Source organism: Acomys minous, assembly GCF_964271855.1.
Source record: "Acomys minous genome assembly, chromosome: 6".
Taxonomy (NCBI): domain Eukaryota; kingdom Metazoa; phylum Chordata; class Mammalia; order Rodentia; family Muridae; genus Acomys; species Acomys minous.
Genome location: NC_140487.1, coordinates 73,123,386 through 73,144,777, shown reverse-complemented (window position 1 = coordinate 73,144,777; position 21,392 = coordinate 73,123,386). Strand labels below are relative to the sequence as shown.

General features: G+C 41.9%; 1 protein-coding gene across 3 annotated transcripts in view; it reads left to right on the top strand.

Moving 5' to 3' along the window:
* The window catches only part of LRGUK (leucine rich repeats and guanylate kinase domain containing), a 114,491-nt gene extending 96,485 nt beyond the window's left edge, over positions 1-18,006 (top strand). For all 3 annotated transcript variants that reach the window (XM_084787374.1, XM_084787375.1, XM_084787376.1), the window contains 4 exons: positions 8,293-8,381; positions 11,937-12,062; positions 14,344-14,483; positions 16,054-18,006. In XM_084787374.1, the coding sequence (XP_084643500.1) occupies positions 8,293-8,381; positions 11,937-12,062; positions 14,344-14,483; positions 16,054-16,187 (489 nt within the window). In that variant the 3' untranslated portion in view covers positions 16,188-18,006. The remainder of the gene's footprint in view (positions 1-8,292; positions 8,382-11,936; positions 12,063-14,343; positions 14,484-16,053) is intronic.
* Positions 18,007-21,392: the final 3,386 nt, after the last annotated feature.

Here is a 21,392-nt window from a genome sequence, read left to right as displayed (position 1 = left end):
TGATAGAATTTCACTGCTTACAAGTGGATTAAATTTAACCCAGTCTTATACTACATACAACACCTTGTATATGGGATTGTTTTATATATGGTCCTGTATATATGCCTTATATATGGTGTTGCCTTAGTTAGGGTTTCTATTGTTGTGAAGAAACACCATGACCAAGGCAACTCTTTAAAAAGGCAAACATTTAATTAGGGCTGGCTTACAGTTTAGAGGTCTAGTCCTCTATCATCATGGCAGGCAGCATGGCAGCGTGCAGGCAGACATGGGGCTGGAGGAGCCAAGAGTTCTACGAAGGCAGCCAGGGGAAGACTGCTTCATCAGGCAGCCAGGAAGAGGCTCTGATGCCACGCTGAGCAGAGCTAGAGCATTGCAAATCTCAAAGCCCGCCCCCACGGTGACACAGTGACACACTTCCTCCAACAAGGCTACACCTCCTAATACTGCCACTCCCCATGGGTCCAGCTACTCAAACCTATTCAAACCACCACAGGCGTAACCTACATAAATGTGAAAGGCAAAACAACACTTAAAAAAAAAAAGTAACATTAAGAGAGATTTCTATAATCATGACATGGTGAATAGTTCTTGAAATATGAACACAAACAATGCTAACTACAAAGAAATTTGGAGACACTGAGTTACATTTAAAATTAATAACTTCTGGGGAGGGGACATGTCCTCGCCACTAAGCCTGAGGACCTGAGTTCAATACCTGGGACCCATATGGTGGAAGGGGAGAACTGACTCCCGAAAATTGTTCTCTGAGATCCACATGTCCCCCGAGGCATGCATGCATGCATACATGCTAAATAAATAAATGTAAAAAAATAAAATAAAATAAGAAACTTCTGTTAGTAAAAATATCATTAAAATTTTAAAGATTTCTTTCTTATTTATTGTATATGAGTGCTTTATCTGCAGAAGAGGGCATCACATTAGAGATGGTTGTGAGCCACCATGTGGTTGGTTACTGGGCATTAAAACGTTTTAAAGGCAAACCACACAGAGACACTTACAAGGTATAAGTGACAGAATATTTGTATCCACACTATATAAAGAACTCTTACAGGTTACTAAGGGCAGAACATATAACACACAGGGAACCTTTGCAAAAACAAAACAAAACAGGCGACCAGTGATATGACAGCTACATATAACCGTGAGGCAATGCAGGTTATAATCATATTGAGATGCTTACAAGAATAAAAGTGCCAAAAGTATAAGGCAGACTTTTGACACATGATAGTGAAAAATCTTACACAATAACTGGTGGGAGGTTAAACAATGTATTTAGACAGCAATTGGGGATGCTTAATAACACGGAATATACACATGCCTTATGCCTCAGCGATGACGTTTCTGAACATATACTCAGTAGAAAAGAGACATGCACATCGTCTTGGTCACAGTGGCCCTACACTGGAAATCCAAACATGTAAAGTGTTAAATATGCAATGAACTGTGTACAGTAATGTAAGTGAAAATGTTTTGACTTAAGCATATTTGAAAGAGACTGACTTCTTGCATTTTTAATGCAGAGTTCAAATAATTTCACCTTTGGTCATTGAGGATCGCTTCTGGTTGGCCTCTTTGAGATGGAGTCTTTGAAAGCTATCTTGCATTCAGCATAGCAAGCTCATTCATACGTCTGTATTTTACCTGGCCCAGACCTGATATGATTTGAATGTGAAATGGTCCTTCCCCGTAGGCTGTGTGAACACTTGGTCCTCATCTGGTGGCACTGTTTGGGAAAGTTGTGGTAAAACCGAGTGGGTCACTGGTGCAAGCATCAGGGTTTATAGTCTGACTCCACTTCCTTTCACGGCCTGCCTCCCGAGTGTGGATGTGCTGTGACCAGCCAGCCTCTACTCACTCCACCACGCCTTCTCTGCCTCTGCCCTCGGCCGTATCTTTCCCTGCTGTGATGAAGTGTGCCTCTCTGGACCTATAACCCCTGATAGACCCTTTCTTCCTTAAGTTGCCTTTGTCAGGGAATTCTGTCACAGCAACAAAAAAAGTAAGGAAGATAACTCAGCGCTGTTTTTTCACTAAGCAGTCTTAGTTTCCTTAAGTGAGAGGTCATAGATCACTAGAGGTGCCATTGCTATTGGGTGGTCATTGCTTCTGGGACTCTTTTTTAGGGGAAAAGACACTAGGAACCAAGCCCAGGGCCTTGTTCACTCATGGTAGGCAAGCTTCTACCACTGAGCTGTATTCTCTGCCCTCTGGTCCCTTTCTATGGCCAGATAAACTATTCCGTGAGTTCAACCTGATATTTCTAATTAAAATTCAGGGCCTCGTGAGCTTTGCTTTTTCTATTACACCTTTATCTTTCTTCCACACTGAGAATCCATCCCAAAGGCTTCTCAAAGACCTAGGCGATGATAGGATTATTATAGCCCGTTAAATTACTCTTCTGCTTTATCCCACATCACGAGAACAGGCCCTGAATGACAATGCTAATACCGCCAGTCCCTGTTAGGAAAACTGAAACATGGTTTTTAAATGTCATTTTCTTTCTTTTTTTTCTCTCTCATTTTTAATTTCTTTGAGACCTTCATATTCACCTTCTCCCCACTCCTCCCTGATTCATCCCTCCTTCCTTACCCAACTAATTTTGAGTCCTTTGTTTATTCTTCAAACCCCATTCGGTACAGTTTATGCCATCCATAAACTCTTAGATGTGTGGTTTTTCACTGGAGGGCGGTCAGCCCACTGTGGAGCCTCGCGCTTGAAGACGCTCACTCTCCGGCCCCTGTCAAGTCCCAGTGTCTTCTCGGCTGAGGTGGGTATTTCCCTATCCCTCTACGTCACTGAAGGTGGCTTGACAGCAACACATTGTCAGTCTGTATTCTCTGGTATTAGCTCTGAAGTACGCAAAAACTTGACTCTTCTTAGACACGGCTCAGTATCTGGCTGTATTCTGAATTCATTCTATATGCAGAAAGAGCTATGGAAGCAACTTCCTGACTTCTCACTCTTAGGCATTGTGTTGGAATTAGACTTTATCTTGCTTATTTCTTTCACGTATGCTTAGCGTTTGTATGTTGATGCTCCACATCTGAAATATTTGTCCTTTTCTCCTGAACTCTTTGACCCCTTTCTTTCTTTTGGATTTTCAGGGTTCCCCTCCCCTCATTTTCTAGTTTTCTTAAGCCATTATTTCTCTCTTTTTTTTTCATTCTTGTATTTCTTCTGATTTAGTTGTTTCTGTATTAATCTTCTTTTGAATTTCTAGTTAATTTCTGAGTTCTGTAACCTCATTTGTGGGCTTTTAGTCATAATTTATTTGGTTTTTAATGCCTTGTGTCTTTTACTTATATCTTTGAAACAAGATGACAGATTTTATCTTTTTTTTTGTGGAAGCTCTGTCTAAGAGGTGGTGTTCACCTTTATTTTTCCTCAGGATAACTGCATATGAAACTCGACTGAATACTTTCTGTTGCCCATCTGCATGAGATTAATTTTCTCAGAGTTTATAAAGTGACTGCGGTTCCTTCAAACAACTCTAAACTATATGGCACTTCCCTTCCTGAGCTCTCCTGGCAGTGTCCACTGTGTGAGCTCCATCTTAGTCTAGACTTTTCTTATTTCTCTGTTGACTCTGTCCAATTAAATTTTCACCCCAGTCTCCTCGGCTTCTCTTGGTCTGTGTGATGGCTTGGCATGGGAGATGTCCCCCATACATCTGCAGGCATCTGAGTGTCTGGTCCTCAGCTAGATCCCTGGATCACTCTGTGCATAGGAGGAGTCTGTCTCCCTCACCTTCCTGTCTGTTGTTTAAGATGTGATCCCTCCCACCCCAGCTCTCGGGTCCAGCTCCCACCAAGTGTCTGCCACTGCTGGCAGGCTGTTCTCATCCTATGGACCCTAAGCCTCTGGAACCATAGCCCCGAGTAAACCCTTTCATTTGTCATGGTGTTTTATGTCAGCAACAAAATATAACTAAAACAATGTGGGAGCTGTCCTCAGAAAGAACCCCAATGAGTCAGTTTCAAATTTTTAGTTGATTCAGTTCCTTTAGCTTATGGCGGGGGCCCCTCTTCACCCACTGCTAGAGTAGGGACACCCCTCCCGTGTTTTAGCTGTGGGCTTGAGGGGATATTTTGGCTCCTTGTTTTCTTGTAAATTTTTTATATGTTTTTTATATGGTTTGCTATTTGGCTTCTACTTTCTTTTATCCTTTGACAGTTTTATATAAGCAAATGATGACTTTTAATAGTTTCCACCCTCCCGCTTCCTCCGCGCACCCCTCACCCTTCCCATGAAGCCTTTCTTCTTCCTAACAGGTCCGTCTCCTCCTTCCGCGTGTCCTCGGTGTGTGTGTCCCACTGAGTGTTATTAGAGTTGCTTGTTTGAGTTAGGTAGGAAGTTATGGTTGCTGTGTATTTTTATGAGGAGGCTGTGGGAGATCCAAAGTTTATTTGGGACTTGGAGTAGGGAGCAGATAGCTCAGGGATTGAGCGCTGCCTGGATGTGTGTCTGAGATTTTATCCCCAGCACCTCGACAGAAATACAAAAGTGAAACCCTGTTGTCTTACCACTGGGAAGAGTTATCTTGCCAGTTACGACATAGTTTAAATCAAGCATCAAAGCATCAAATGATAGAAGGAGCATAAGAGAAATCATAGCAGTAAATGTTTGAGCGTAGACTGATTCGGGGCAAGAGAATAAGGAATTCACATGACATTGAATAATAACAAAAAAAAGGAGCCAGCAAGAAGGCCCAGCGGCTAAGGGCATGTAAGGGCATGTGCTACACAAGCCTGGTGACCAATGTCGAGTCTCTGGAACTCTTGGAGATACGGAAGGAGAGAGCTCTTGCCAGAGACCCTTCCTCTTGCAGGAGATGCGAACACAGAGGCCCAAACTGGACAACATGCAGAAAATGAGAGACTTTAGGTCATTCAGTCCTAAAGATGTCTCCATGAAAACCTCCTCCTCAAGGCTCAGCATCTGCGTAGCAGAGAAGGCTGAAAAACTGTGAGAACCAGAGGTGGTGGGTGACAACAAAGAAACAGCTCTTCCAGACACAACAGGCCGGACGCACATATGAATTCACAGACACTGTGACAGCACACACAAGACCTGCACAGGGTCAAATTAGACAAAAACCCCAGCACAGAGAAGGAGAAGTGGACACAAAGTCCCACTACTAAGCAAGAAGCTATTTGTAATTGACACCCACTGGGAAAGGGAAAATCCATTTTCTCCAGCAGAGCATCGCTAGGTGTATCGACCACACCCTAGGGCAGCCCCACGCCCGTGAGTAACTGGCCAGCAGAAAATGAGCTCCCATGGTTTTTGTTTGGTTGGTTTTGGTTTGGTTTTTTCAAGTCAGGGTTTCTCTGTGTAGCCCTGGCTGTCCTGGACTAGCTTTGTAGACCAGGCTGGCCTAGAACTCACAGATCTGCCTACCTCGGCCTCCCGAGTGGAGTGCTGGGCTTAAAGGCGTGCACCACCAGGCCTGGCTCGAACTCCACATTTTTTATGTGCTTCCTTTTGTGTTTTTGTATTTTTGTGTGTTGTTATTGTTTTGTCTGTTTTGATTTACATTTCTTGTGGTGTTTTAAGAGAAAAAGAGATAAAAACCATAAAGTTGGATGGGTAGGGAGATAGGAGGAGGCTAAAGAATATGATCAAAATATGTGAGAAAAACTTATAAATAAAAAATGTGAAAAGAGAACCAATTACACAAAGTCCATCAACTTCCACGGATGCACTGCGGCATACCCTACCCCTTCCCATGGCGTGCACATATGTGACAGTAATAATTTAAGACATAAATAGTAAATAAATAATTCTAGGAGCAAAATAGTCACAGATTTTGCCAGTGTGTGGCTATTCTATTTCAATGTGAAGCTATCAGATGCATTTTGGGAGTTGCTTAGAGATTTTCCTCAGTGGCGGTGTGAAGAGGGCGTCTTCCTTTCTCGTCTTGTTGCGGGTTCTTTAGTCCTCTCAAACACACATGTTCTTCTCCTCCCGTCTCTAAGAGGCACAGACTACACAGCCAGAGAAAGAGGAAGGAGGAAATGGTCTTGGTAAAGAAGTGTCCATCCATCGAGAACCTGTGTCCAATGAGCTCATAAAAACTTTGATGAGATGGGCTCTAAAAATAATGTTAAACTCAAACACTTAGCCTCACTTTTTTTTCAAGATAGGAGCAGTTGTCAGCAAGTTCCACTCCAGGCAGTGTTTAGAAGGGAAATATCCATTCTGCTGCATGGTTATTGAGCCTCAGCTTTGTGCTGTGTGCAGGGCATATAGCAGTGACATAGTGACCCAAGGGATATCTGGACTCAGGGATGTGCCTTCTCTTGCAGAGATGCTGAAACATGACAGTTCTGATATTAGTATGGAGCAGAGCCACTCCTATATCATGTGCTCGTAATAAAAAAATAAATAAAAATAGGCCGGATGTAGTGGTGCATTCCTTTAATCCCAGCACTCGGGAGGCAGAGGCAGGAGGATCACTGTGAGTTCAAGGCCAGCCTGGTCTACAAAGCGAGTCCAGGACAGCCAAGGCTACACAGAGACACCCTGTCTCAAAAAACCAAAAAAAAAATCACATCAGTGTCATTCTCAGAACATTAAATCCTAGCAAAAATATTTCCCCCAAAACATTCAAACATACCGTGACTGACCCTGGCTCGTACCCTGGCGTGCTTGTGTGGAGCTATCACCTCTGCAGTTTAAGTGGAAGCTAACCTACAGTCTGGTCATGAAGTGGGAAATCAAAGCACCTAGGCTTATTTCAGATCAAGTCGTTGCAAGAGTAATTAATGTGCTCCAAATGCCCTTGCTGTTAAAGTACATGCTAGAACACACCTCTGCCTAAATAATAGTCTTCTATGCAGAACAAATAAGCACTTGCTAAGTCTTGTTTAGTAAAGTAAGAATGCTACATCTTGGAGCTTAATGCGAGTGACTCAGCATCTGAACAGTTGCTAAACAGGTCAGCATTCCATCAGAGGATCTATCAACAACTGTAGTGGTTATAAAACAGTGTGTATGGCCAGGCATGGTGGCACACACCTTTAATCCCAGCACTCTGGAGGCAGAGGCAGGTGGATCTCTGTGAGTCTGAGGGCAGCCTGGTCTACAAAGGGAGTCCAGGACAGCCAAGGCTACACAGAGAAACCCTGTCTCGAAAAACCAAACCAACCAAACAAAAAATAGTGTTGTTTGCTTTTTCTTCTCTCTCTTAGCCCTATGTTTTTTCAGGTTCCTTTTTGCCAAAATCACGAGCTTTTCAATGAAAAAAAAAAAAAGGGTGCCTTTTATATTCCTGGTTTGCCACCCAGTGTTTCCTAAGTGTTTATAGTGATGATGATGAAGGTGAAATGCAGAAGAAAGAGCTCTCAATTTTTACTGTTTCCAGACCATAATTAATTGCAGTGAAGTATGTTTGTTCAATCAATTGCTTCATGTGAAAAGACAAAAGTCAACTCTACCATGTGCCCTTCAGAAGTCTATATTCTCATACGAGAGATGGTAAAAAGGAATACAGGGCCTGGCGTGCATGAGAGCACATGTCTGTTTCCATAGCACTTAGGGAGACAGAGGCGGTGGCAGGTCAGAGGTGTCACTGGAGACCTGGTCCATACAGTGAGCTCCAGGCCAGCCAGGACCAGACAGCAAGACCTTGTTTCAAACAAGCATAAATCGCGTGACTGTGAAATATTATTAAAATGCTGTCATATTATGGGCTTGGATGTAGCTCAGTTGGCAGAGCGCTCGCCTAGCACGCAGAAGGCTCTGCCTCTGATCCCTAGCACTTGTAGGAACCAGGCACAAGGCTATAATCCCAGCATTGAAAGATGGAAGGAGCATCAGAAGTTTAAGGTCCTCTTTGTCTGTGTAATGAGTTCGAGACCAGGCTAAGATACGTGAGACCCTGCCTCTGAATAAATAAGCAAAAAGTTAAATTTTAAATTAAAGACCTTAACATTATTATTTGTCAAATAAAATTTCCATATTAAATTTTAATGTCTGCAAAGTATTTGGCTTATTTATAAAATTTGTTTATCTTTACACTAAATAAATATTATCTGTTTAATTATACCTTGCTGCCCTGCACACCCCCCTTCCCCTCATGTCTTTGGAAACCTGTAATAAGGAGAAAATGATTAGATATCAATTGATTTATCTATACCTTTCTTCCCTGCCCCATTCTTTCCCCTCATGTCTTTGGAAATCTGTAATAAGGAGAAAACGATTATAGCTATTTTGATCATCTGATATTTTTTTCACATTAATCTTTGTATTATGTATCTTGCCTAGGAAAAAGAGTCTTTCAACAGACAGCATGAGACAGCCCGGCAGGCACTCATGGGGAAGACGCCCCGGGATCACACGGTCCTGTTTCAAAGGTAGTCATTTGTCACTGTGGTTGATGCTTGAGCCATCTCAGATTGATGTTCCACTGTCAACATATACCAAACAAACCCTCAATCATCAATATAAGCAGAGATCTCTGCACCCACATGGAAAAGCTGTCTGAAAGTCGTAGATCTTCATTTATATATTGTATTAAGGGGCAAACTATGCCTATAGCTGCTAAAAAGTGATGGTTTTTACTGAGTGAAAATTGTAACAGTTAACTTATCAGTATGGACTAATAATGTTTATTATCAGGCCTATAATTATTATTACAGAAGTATTTTCTAACCTCCTAGCAATCAGTCAAGACGCGGACACCTGTTATATTTTAAAATAGTCTTAATTAACCTGGGGCAGGGCAGATATTAATCCCCTAAACTACTTCCCAAATTGGGGCAGGTATCCCACACCCTGCCCCAATCCCATGCCATCTGATTCTAATAATTTCTATGGAGCTACCTCCCATGCATAATCCCAAATACTTGCTAATATTCTTCACCTAGGCCAAACCCTCCATCCACGCCAGCCATGAGCTTCTTGCTTCCTCTAACCCATCCATGGCAGCCTCCTCCCTCCCTGCTCTTCTCCTCTGGTCTCGGCTCCTTCCCAAGCTTCTCTTGTCTCCTAAAGCCCCGGAACCTTAGCCACGCCCATGCCATTTGCCCAGGTGTGATGGCCTTTTATCGGTCAAGCAGGAAGTTCCTTGGGCAAGGTTACATAGCAACCTTGGGGTATAGAGACAGCAAGCAATAATTAGTGTCAAAGTATATCAGACCAACCTCCAGCAATTCCCTTTCTGTCTAAATAAAAAGGCCATTTTAAAAATAATATACAGTAAGAACAATTGTGAAAAATTACAAAAACCAATAGGTAAGACTTACAAAGATAATGTCTAGTCAAAAGGTATTTGGCAACCTTGAAGAAAATATCTATTCTATTTTGGTGAGTCTAAAGTTCTGAACCTAGATCAATGTCTAGTAAAGCTCATATCTGTCAACCTAGGAACATCAATATAGAACTAAAAGTATCTTCTTAACTCCTAAGCAACTAAGTTTAATTGTAAAACTAAACTATCTGGTCCTCGACCCCATCAGAGACTTGAGAAGGAATAAAATTAATACCTGAGTAAACAGGAAGTGCAGGTTAGCAGCTTCCAAAGTGAAAAAATGACAGAGACAATTTGCTGCCTGAACAGTAACTCAGAACTCTCCCTCTATCACATTGGAGCATCATCTTCAGCCTTCTGGCCCAGTATATCTGACAGACATATTTGTGAAGCAGGGACTATTGAGGACTTGCTTACTCTGTCTTGTAGAGTTCGGCCATCAATTCCACCTGCATCCAAGCTTGTCCATTCCAGGCAGAATTCTGTCTGTGGCAAAAATGCGGGCATTTTTTTCCCAGTGGCTTGTTTGCCACACTCGAAGCCATCTCCACAAGGAGGTTCTTTGATGCTCATCATCTTTTTTGAGGTAGACTGGGTATTGTCAGGAGTTAACCTGTCTATTGTCAAAGAATCCTTAAAATAATAAAAGCATCTTTAAATGCCATATTCTGTAGGTCTGTAAGGTTTTTGAAGATCTTAACTATTTTACCATATCTATTTATAGAATCATATCTGTTAAACCCAGGATGTAAAAATAGACTAGTGTTTGACAAGGCCATGAGTTGATCAACTAACAATTAACCTGTATTACTTAATTATCCTAAACAGCCTGCAATAGCACCTTTAAAATATTGAAAGTAAACCTTCTATTATAATTAAGTTATATGGGTAAAATACCTCATATTGAGTAGAAATATAGATAATATGTGTTATGAATAATCTTAAATTTAAATCCTATACCAATATATTTTCAAAATTAAAGATATTTTACATCAACATATAAAATAGAGTCAATAATCTACTTTTTGTCCTATCATCTCTATATATTTCTACAGTAAACAAAATAACATTTCTAGTAGTGTTTGAATCCAAGTTTCTGCCTTTGCCAAGGCTGCTTATGACTGAAGGTTAATTACATCCTGTTGAGTTCCCAGGACTTGTCTGTCACCATTGTCCAAACAACAGTATTATTTGTGGGGTCATTTGTTCACTGTCTCCTTCCACAGTAGTCGATAAATCCCAGACGCATGAGGACCATGCTATCTTTATTACTACATGAATTTTTGGTCTTGGGTATAAAATATTTGGCTTAGTGCCTCTGTCACATAGTGACAGCATCATAGACATTATTGGCTAAAGCAGTTATCGTTTCATTAATTACTCTGTATGAAAAGACATACTTATCCTATTTATGTTTTGCTCAAAAGAACTAATCAGATCATGGGATGGTTACATAATATTTCTTGTTGTTTTCTCATTAATGTCATGGGCTTCAGTGTTCTGGATCCTCCTTTCTATGTGACCTTTTAGAATATCTGAGTCATGACCATGTCTTGGCCTTTTGGCTGAAATCAAGTGTAGAATATTTGAATAATGAAATGGGGGAAAGTCCCAAGTTTTAGAAAATTGCTAAGATCAATGACCAGACCTCAAATAGAAAATTCAAAATGCTTTTAGAAAAGTTAGAAATGCGAAGACCCAGGAAGCTGACTCCTAAAAGCCGTTTGAAGCTCCTTCAGTGTTGCCTCTGTTGTCTGTGATGCATGTTGAGAATCTTCAGTCAGTATTTATGATAGTAAAACCTTGTTCATTTGTATAACATCAAAGAGAGTATTATTTCCTCCATGTTAGGTTGTCTTTGATCCAATTCAAAATACAGGGTTGTGAGATCTATGGAACGTTCTGGTGGAGGTTAAAGCGGGTGGTGGCTAGAAGACAGTGTACCCCACTACATCTGGAGCTAAGGCCTACGTGAGCACTGATAGCACCCGTCTCCAAACCCACGGTCAGAGGACCTAAGCAGCTTTAAGCATGAGCTCCAAGTGGCCTTCCACAGGCAGATGGATGCTGTGAGCAGATGTGCGTTTCCGTGCATTTGGTTGCTATATGCTCAGCATCTCTAGCAAGGCTGAGGTGGACGAGGAGGGTTTGTTCATAGTTACTGTTCTTTTTTTTTTTTTTTTGCAAGAAAATCTGAGGGAGCAGCATATACATCCTGCATATATGAATAGATGACAAGTGATATTTCATAACTGGTATTTAGTTCAGAGAATAATACTAGACTTTTTTTGAAATGTTTTACTCGGGAACCGTGTCAAAGAATTAGATTATAAACAAAATAGGGAAATGTCCATTTAAAATTTTCTAGCAATTGATAATCTTGCTATATGGTTAGACCTAAATGGGCTAGGGTTATAATGGAATACCCACAATTCTCAAGGGAGGTAATTTGTCAATATCAGTGATGTAATAGATAAGGAATGCTTCTAACAATACATGTTAGGCTGTGATAACGCCACCATCCAAGGCGACTTCTGTGTGAAGTGCATGACTCTTAATAGATTCTATTGTCATGTGTAGTTCTGTAGCTACAATGGTCAGCCTTTAGATTTTGCATGTCTGTATTGTGATAGCACTATAGAATTCTTTCTGTTTTTAGGGGTCCGGTGCCAATACCTACTGTCAGTGGCCAACAGTACTTTACAACAATAGATGGCGTCCCAGGGAATTTTGAGTTGTGTGAAGATTACTTTACGGCTCACTTCAAACAATACCCCGACCCCAGGTTAGTTGGGCTGAACAGGATTTTTCTGCAGGTTTGTGAAAATCGTGGTTTTCATCTGTAAGCTGTGGGATAATTCTGAAACTGTGCAGCTGTCGCTGTGACGTGTGAGGAACACACCTTGTAGAGAGCACATGGCACTGTGGAAGGGAGAGAGGGAGGGAGGGAGGGAGGGAGGGACACAATAAAGCAGAGCAGGTGGAGACACCTCCTCCAACAGCAGCTAAAACAAGAACCTGGCAATGCTGTGGGCATCCTCACTGGTAGGGCAGAGAGTGACAGTCTTCTAGGCTCCTAATGCTATGACTCAGCTGTGACCTTGACCCCTGGCTTGCCCTGTCCCTGTCCAGTATTTAACATATGAGGTCACCCGATAACTGGTCACTATCCTCCTCTTTAATATCGAAGTGAGCCAGATCGGCACCTGTAATTTGTAACCAACGTCTCTGATTAGCGCGTTATCGACTGATGGCTGGCATTTAAAAGGCCATTTCAAGGTCCCAAGTGTTCTAATATGTCAAGAAGCAGCACAAAAGCTGCACACAATAGGTTGCTTCTATTTTTATTTAGAGAGAGCTGGTGAGGTGACTTGGTGGGTAACGTGCTTGCAACACAAGTGTGAGAACATGAATTTGGGTCCCAAGCACCTAAAACTGGGCACAGCAGCACACACCTGTAATCCCACAACTGAGAACACATGCACGGGAGAGGCCCTGGGGCTCGCTCTCCAGGCAGTCTTGATGAATAAGTGTAGTGAGAGACCCTATCTAAAAAATAAATAAATAAATAAATAAATAAATAAATAAATTTGAGGAAGAAATCCAGTGTCAACGTTAACCTCTGGTCTCCACATGTGCATAAGCACTCGCACACACACAAACACAGAGAAGGTTTAAAATTTTTTAAAAAATATCACTAAGGGCTGGCAAGATGGCTTAGCAGGCAAAGCACTTGTTGTACAAGGCTGATGGTATGAGTTCAAACCCCGGATCCCACAGAAAGGTGGGACATGAAACCAACTCCACGAAGTTGTCTTCTGACTTCCACCTATGCTCTGTAGCTCATGCATGCTCGCTCTCACATGCAATAAGAGTGAATTTGGATGTTACTAACTTGTTGGAGATAGGAAAAAATATAGGTGAAGAAGCAGAAATGTTTTGATTACTTATGAACATGTAACATTAATAAAGAGTTCACACGAAGTGATTTGAAAAATACTAAAGTCCTTAATGACTAAGTGAGCAAAAGTTATACAGTGTTTACAAAGGAAGTGGACTTGGGACTAATAAATACATAAGAGGAGTGGTGTTCAATCTAGCTTGTAATTGGAAAGCACTTTCAAGTAACAGAGTACTTCCTGCTTGGTGAGTTAGCAAAATCTCTTTTAATTAATTATTTTTAAAGCAGAGTGGGGACAAGGGGGGGGGCGGGGACTGTAAGAGGGTTTAGATTTTGTTAAGAAACATTTTCACAACCTTGGAGGGGCGCTGCTGATGCAGAGGCCATGGAGGGGCGCTGCTTACAGGCTTGCTCCCCTGCCTTGCTCCCTTGCTTCCTTTTACAACTCAGGCCTACTGGCCCGGGGATGGCCCCGCCAGTGGGCAGGGCCTTCCTGCATTAATCATTAATCAAGGAAATGCCCCGACAGACATGCCACAGGCCAATCTGATGGAGACACTTCCTCAATTGAAGTTCCATCTTTCCAGGCAATTCCATGAACCATCACAGATACTTACATCAAAATCCTAAAAACTGTACTTCCCGTGGTGCCAATTATTTCACTGTGAATTGAGATAATTCACAGAACTGATAATGTCTTAGCCTAATGAGGCTGCTATGACAAAACACTGTGGATCAGATAGTATATAAAAGAAAAACTTTCTCACACTCACATACTCATGTGAACATGCGTGCACACACGCATGCATATGCGTGCACACACACGCACACACACAGAGATACAAAAAAATTGTACTTGTTTCTAAACTAGACATAGGATCTGTGCTCGCTCATCTTGTTTAAGACCTGCGGCTATGCCATGCGTTAGTTACTCTTTGTAGGTCCTGCATCATGGCTGTACATGGATGAGGCATTGTTGCTGTTGTGTACAGTGCTTAGGTATACCTTAAGCTAGGCCACCAGCTGCAGATACTGTTTAGAACTAGGTCAGTGGAGGTATCGACCTTACTCAGTAAAAGTAACCCATAAAGTCATGGGAGTAAAATGTATGGCGGTTAGGAGCTTTGAGTCTCAAAACCATTTTCATTTCTCATGTTTTCCACAGCAAGGATCCCTATAATTCTTCTACATTATATCAAACTTGTCTATGGTCCAGAGAAGTTCCTTTTCAGCTTCCGGAGGGTGGGGTTTCTCCATGCCCAGGATCGGCAACAGGTGGCAGCGAAGGCGACTGGACCGTAAAGGGTACGTACTGTTCTACGTAAGTCCTATACACACTGCCGTAATTGTGTTGCCCACTGCACTGATCCTTCCCAGTCACTGGCTGCTTCAAGTCAAAGGATCCCACTGTTATAGACGTGAAACAAAGTTTGGAATGCTTGGAAGTTCATCCTTGGTCACTTTAGCAGCCCAAAATAGAGGCCACAGTGCTTGTTCCTGGGGTCTGGGCTAGGATGCGTGCCCTCTGAAGGCACCTGAGGCAGCCCCATCTAGTAAAAAGGAAGGGGAATACAAGGGTTTCAAATTGCTGTCCAGCCTCGTCCTGTGTAGGAAAGGATGGGTTGTTTCTGATGGATTTAGTATTGAAGGATCTGGTCCAATGCCTCCCTTTCACTCCCTTTCTTGCTCCTTACCACACATGTGGATGTGCTTGTCCACGCAGAGATGGACTGGCCATCGCACTCCCCCACCCTGGGCCAGGCAGTCGTGTTCATGAGTAACACTGAGTAAAACCCTTGAGCACTGAGGAGAAACTGAAAGGCTGCAGGTAAAAATGGGAAAGCCCCAACACCAGGATGGAAAGGGGTGCTTTCTGAGTCATTGATACAAGGATGATTAGGCTGGCAGAATATTCTAGAACCTGGAGGATAGGAAGGAAGGAACCACAGACAGCCCTAGGAAGTGTTCTGCCTGGGGACAGATGGAGAATGCCCTTACTGAACTCCTGCTCAGAAGAGTGACCAGAGGCTCTCAAAAGAAGCTAGAAGTCAGTTTGCCTCGGCCATGAGGAGGGCATAGTAGGTGATGTTACCTGAAGGAAGGAAAGGCTAAGGCAGGCGCTGCTAACCAAAAGTAGACATCTTCATCTCTGAGTCCACCCAAGAAGGAAAGAGCAGGCAGACTGGCTGCTCTCTCCTCTCCTCCTCGCCTCTCTCCCCCTACCATTCCCACATCCGTGACTTTGGTCTTTCCTTGTGATGCATTTAGTTTAGCCAGAGCCATCTGTGTCATCATTGGATTGGAACTTCTATTGGAGTCTGGTGGTGGGGACACCAGCGGGTCCACTGAAGGCAGCCACTCTCCTTTCCCTGGTTTTGTCAGTAGGAAATAGTTCAAAATAAATCTTAAGCAGGGCAGTGGTGGGCATACACCTTTAATCTCAGCATTCTAGAGGCAGAGGCAGGCAGAGCTCTGCGAGTTCGAAGCCAGCCTAATCTACAGAGTGAGTTCTTAGACAGCCTGGGCTGCACAGAGAAACCCTGTCTTGAAAAAACAAAAAGTAAAAATAAAAATAAATAAATGAATAAATCTTAAAAGAAGTTTAAAAAACTGGTAGATTCCCTTGCTTCACATACATGATGCCCTAAATTAATCCCCAGTATTGCCTTCTCCTCCCTAAAACACTTCTGGTCACTAGGCAGGTCTACAGAACCAATCTTGTCCAACTGTGTGCATGCAATGTCTAGCCTCCTACCTCATTCTGGGATGGTGTTTACCACCGCTCGTTTGTAGTAAAGGAATTCTAAACTGATTTTTTTGTGTGTGTGCCAAGGGACTAACTGCATATACCATCTTTTCTCTTGATGTTTTACAGCATTTCCTGTACTGTCAACTGTGACGCAGGAAAAACTAGTTTCCCAGCAGGGAAGATATTCTGCATTTACAACAAACTACCCAGGTTCCAACACAAAACCCACCCTTCCCCCGATCCCACATGGTCGCAGATAGACCAGCACCAAGAGCTCTGATCGTTGCAATTAGATCAGTGCCATGGACATCTGATGTGAACTTCAAAGTGGAAACCTTGTTCTAACAGAGCCCAGTCCTTCCGTCTTACCTAGCCAAGGATCTCAGCTGTTTCTCGTGTAACTAACTCACGACCGAGAAAAGACTCTACATTTCTTCATCAATGTATGGTATGATTCGCTGAAGAGCATCTTTTATTAGTTTTGTTTTCAACATTAGTTATTCTTAACTTTGAAAAAAAAAAGTCATTTGAGTTTTCCTTTTCCCATAACTGATTTTCCAAGCTAATTCCTGTTCTGAGAGCTAAGATACCAAAAGCTCCTACATTTTTCATTTTATGCACAATGGGTTCTTTGGGTTTATCTGACTGGAATTGTATGGTTCAGATTTCCAGAACTATGGTGAAGCACTCAAAATATTAATGTTTTTTATTCTAATTATGAAAACATGGTAGAGCACTATTTAACTTGTGACCAACATGATACCAACTGTATCTCTCAAAAAGAAATAATCAAAAAGAATTTGGGGGAGCTTTTTAGTACCACTAAGGAATAAAAAAAAATATCATAATTCTTTTTCACCTTTTCCAGACTAATTATGTACTTGTTATTAGAAATAGCTTTAAACAACTTTCATTATCCTTGTTATTTCACTCCATGGTATTTACAGAAAAATACTGTTGAGTGCTGAAAGCTGACCTTCAGTTAATGTGTATCCATAAGGGTATCCTCACTGTGAAAATGTTGAAACACACATTTCTGGATTGGTAAATGGTCTCTTCTCCGTGCACTGACGGTCAGTGAGACCAAGACTTTTGCATAATATTTCTTCTTCTTCTTCTTCTTCTTCTTCTTCTTCTTCTTCTTCTTCTTCTTCTTCTTTTTCTTTTTCTTCTTCTTCTCCTCCTCCTCCTCTTCCTCCTCCTTCTCCTTCTTCTTCTTTTCTCTCTCTCTCTTCCTCTTTAGTTTTTCTTTCTTTCTTCTTCCTCTTTAGTTTTTCTTTCTTTCTTCTTCCTTTTTAGTTTTTCATGACATGTTTTTTTTGTGTAACCTTGGCTGTCCTAGATTCACTTTGTACACCAGGCTGGCCTTGAACTCACAGCAATCTGCCTGCCTCTGCCATCCCAAGTAGGATAACATTCCCATCTTAAAACATTAGTCCTGCCAATAGTCTTCTTTCAGCTTTAAAGTGATCTGATACTGCTTCCTCTCTTCCATCTTCCATTGCTTCCGAACCAGAGCAGATGGAAGTCTGTGTTAGTCAGCTATCTGCCACGGTGACAAAACCCCCCAACACAAACAGCTTAGAGGACGGAGGGCTTATTTTGGTTCCCATTTCATACCAGGGGTCTCTGGCTCCACTGAGCCAAGACAGAATTCTGTGGCTTCAGGAGCTTAGGACAAAGGGAGTTGTTCGCCTCAAGGTCACCAGCAAGCAAAGAGAGAGAAAGGCAAGGCCCAGGGGTAGGATATAGTCTTCAAGAACATTCCTCCAATGTGAGTTCAAGCCAGCCCTGGCTGTGTAGCAAGACTGCCTCACAGAGGGGCTGAGGGGAGAGAGTCATCTCTGCTGCACTGTGCTGTCCACGGAGACTCCAAAACCAAGCATACCTTTTTATTACGTGGAATTGTGAACAGAACACTAGATGATTTTATGACTTGCATTTTTACCTTTCTTGCCTAGTTTCTTTTCACACTTGGAAGGAGAAGGAAATTTACCTGTGTTTTTCTACAAATTAAAAAAATGGCACGAATGCCATATTGTATGTTAAAAGCATTAAAATGTTGATTCATTAAGAAAATCAAGTAAGCAGACTGTGATGTTTCTAAATGTTTAGTGTATTTCAGAGGATTTAATCTTTACAAATAAAAAGACTTAAATTTTGTTAGACTAAAAAAAAAAAAAAAAAGAATATTCCTCCAAGGACCTAATCCTTTCTACTGGGTCCCACCCACTAAGTGTCTATCACTTCCTGATAGTCCATCAAATTTACTGACCCATGGATGAGTTCATTACCGTGAGAGGTCTTGTGGAAAGCCAGCCTTTCGCTACTGAACTTTCCCAGTGTTGGGAGCAGCCATGAGGGAAGCAGAAGTGAGCTGCCCCTCCTCATCCCGCCCATCATGATAATGAGATAATAAGGGGACCTACCTCTTCCTGGGGTGCTGGGAAGATGTTAGACATTTTATATATATTAAATATATATATATTAAAAGCAATGTCAGTGCTAACTGTAAGATCCATAAGTTCATATTGTAAGCACGCCTTGGTATTCCTCTTCCTGTAATTAGTCAGATACTGACTGGGGGAGGGACGGGTTCGTTATATAATTGACAAGTTGGCCAATGCTGGTCTTTCCCCTTACTTGCCTGCCTGCCTTGCACAAAACGACTGTTCCCAGATCCCTTGAGGAAACTACACAGTAATCACAGCTGTTTACTCTGGTTCCTCAGGGTGCTCCCCTGACCAGCCCTGGAGTTCTTGCTGTTGCAAAACTTAATGACTTTAGATGCTATTACAGCCATTTTTGCCCAGGCCAAAGGGAGAGTGCCGACAGCATCAGTCTCTTCATGAAGGCGGGAACCTTCCCCATCTTAGCACATCTCAGTTGGTTTCAGCCCCTAACACTTGTGCTTTGGGAATTGGATTTCCAGCATGTCTGATCATAGCCTGTAGTTAAGTAGGATGACCTCACGCCACACGCTTGAAGCCTAAAGTGAAGGAAGCTTAGCCTCATTCCCAGCCCATTTAGAACAGTTGTGATCCATTTGAGGTTTCTCCCTCCCTAGCTTTTCATCCTGAATCAAATCTAGCTTCCCGGAAGCTGTGCTCATCAAAACATTAGGAGGTCATCTGGCTCCTGCAAGAACTCAGTCTTCAATAGATCCTGTTTGCCGGACTGTTCCCAGAGCCCTATCATTTCTGCCGTTACAGGTCGATTGTATCAACCTCTTTTTAAGGTAACTTTAGTTCTCTTCATAAAACTACATAATAAGCCAACTGCTCCCTGGCCTGGGGTCCGTCTCAGCTGTCTTCTGTCTTGACACTCACGTAGTCACCTTTCCCTGACGAGAGGTCCCCCTGTCTGGTAGAGCTGAGGATGGGAATCTAGGCTATGAGGGCCCCATTCTCCATGCCGTGCCCTCCAACGTGTTGCCTCTGTCCCTAAAGCGGTGCCTCTAGCTCAGTGGTGCTCAACCTGGCCTGTGTATCAGATTTTCCATAACATGAAAAACACCAGTGCCCAGACTCCATCTCAAGCCAATTAGATCAAGGTGTCTGGGGACAGAGACTCATTTTCTAAGTCTCCAGAGTGGTTCCAGTATGCAGTCAAGTTTGGGAGTCACTTCGCTGGAGTTTAGAAGGGGCTCTCTAAAATGATTTTGTCAGAGTTTTAAGATTTTTTTTCCTTCAGTATTATATAAGCTGTCGTCTCACCACACCCTCATTAACATCAAGTATATTATTAACAAAATTATTTTGGTATTTGGAAATATGTTTACCTTACTGAATAGTCTTACTATTTTTTAAATGTGTGTGAGTATAGCATGTATAGCAGTGCCTCGTGTGCATGCAGTACCTGCAGAAGCCAGAAGGGGGCGTCAGATCCACTGGAACTGGAGTTACAGATGGGTGTGGGTCACCATGGGGTGCTAGGAATTGAAGCCAGGTCCTCTGGGAGAGCAGCCAGTGCTCTTACACCACTGAGCCATCTCTCCAGCCCCTAGGCTTACTATTTTTATATACTTATTTTTTATTAGTTTTTGCTACTTAGATCTGTCTTATAGTTTTCATGAACTAGTCTATAAAATGCTAATTATGTGGTCCCCATTTGCTTTATCTATCCATCCATTGTTATACCAATCCATTGTTATTTTTCTGTATCTACTTCTTTACGTGGGTTTTTATGGCTGTGTTCTTACATGGTGTTTGTTCTGGTATGTTAATGAAAGCAATACTTAGTGTCCAAGAAAGCTTTCTGTGGTACAATGTGTGGAGACGTCCATGTTGTTCATGATACAGCCATTTGCTTAGAGGGGCTATTGAGCACTCGAATACGACAGGGTCTGATGGAGAAACTTAATGTGTAACCACTCTAACGGTAAATAGCGGCGTGACATCAATGGCCACTAACTGAAATGTCCAACACCAGAATGGTCACCATAGTTTCACTCTTTGGGTCCCTGCCATGACTTTCAGAAATTGTTTTTGGTATATTATGAGTGAATGAAAATGCTTTTTAAAATAGCTCACATAGCTGGGCGTGGTGGCGCACGACTTTATTCCCAACACTCTGGGAGACAGAAGCTGGTGAATCACTGTGAGTTCGAGGCCAGCCTGGTCTACAAAGTGAGTCCAGGACAGCCAAGGCTACACAGAGAAACCCTGTCTCCAAAACGACAACAACAACAACAAAAAAGAGCTTACACTTTAAAATATTTATCAATTTTATGTGCTATTTCTTTAAAGATTTGAAAAAAATATCAGTGGGAAAAATCTAGTATGTAAAATATTGTTTCTTCTCTAATTGAGCTTTGTTAATTGTGCTATTTAAATGGCCAGATACTTCCTTTTTTATCAATTTGTTCTAGAGTACATGATAACAGCATTTAGTGCTACATTATAATTATGTTTCTGTCTCTTTTTTCTCATGTATAAAACACTTTTTGTTATATCAATTTTGATGTTCTGTTAATCAGCCCATAAATGCTCAGAGCTATTGTTATGAGTTCATAGATTCCATCTTGTTTTAGTATCAAAGGGCCCTTTTGTTCCTTGTTCTATGGGATGGTTTAGCTTTGAACCTCCCTTTGATAACAGCACCACCTGTGCACTCTTTTCTTTGCTGGATTTACCTCTCCTTTTAATCTAAGTCTTTGATTGCCATTTAATTTTGGTCTGCCTGTTTTTCTTTTTTCTTTCTTTCTTTCTTTTTTTTTTTTTTTTAACCAATCCCAAGTCTGCCTTTTACTTCAGTCATGGAACAACACTGCTTTTTATTTGATTTTAATACAAATCTAGTCCAATTTCTATCATATTGCTGTATATTTTCAGATGGGTTTGAGATTGCTGGGACTGCATTTTTGTTTTGTTGATGGTTTGTTTGTTAGTTTTTTTCCATTTCAATAATTAATTTGTCTTTTGCTGTACACATTGCTCCTTTCACTTATAGTTATTTAGAGGGTA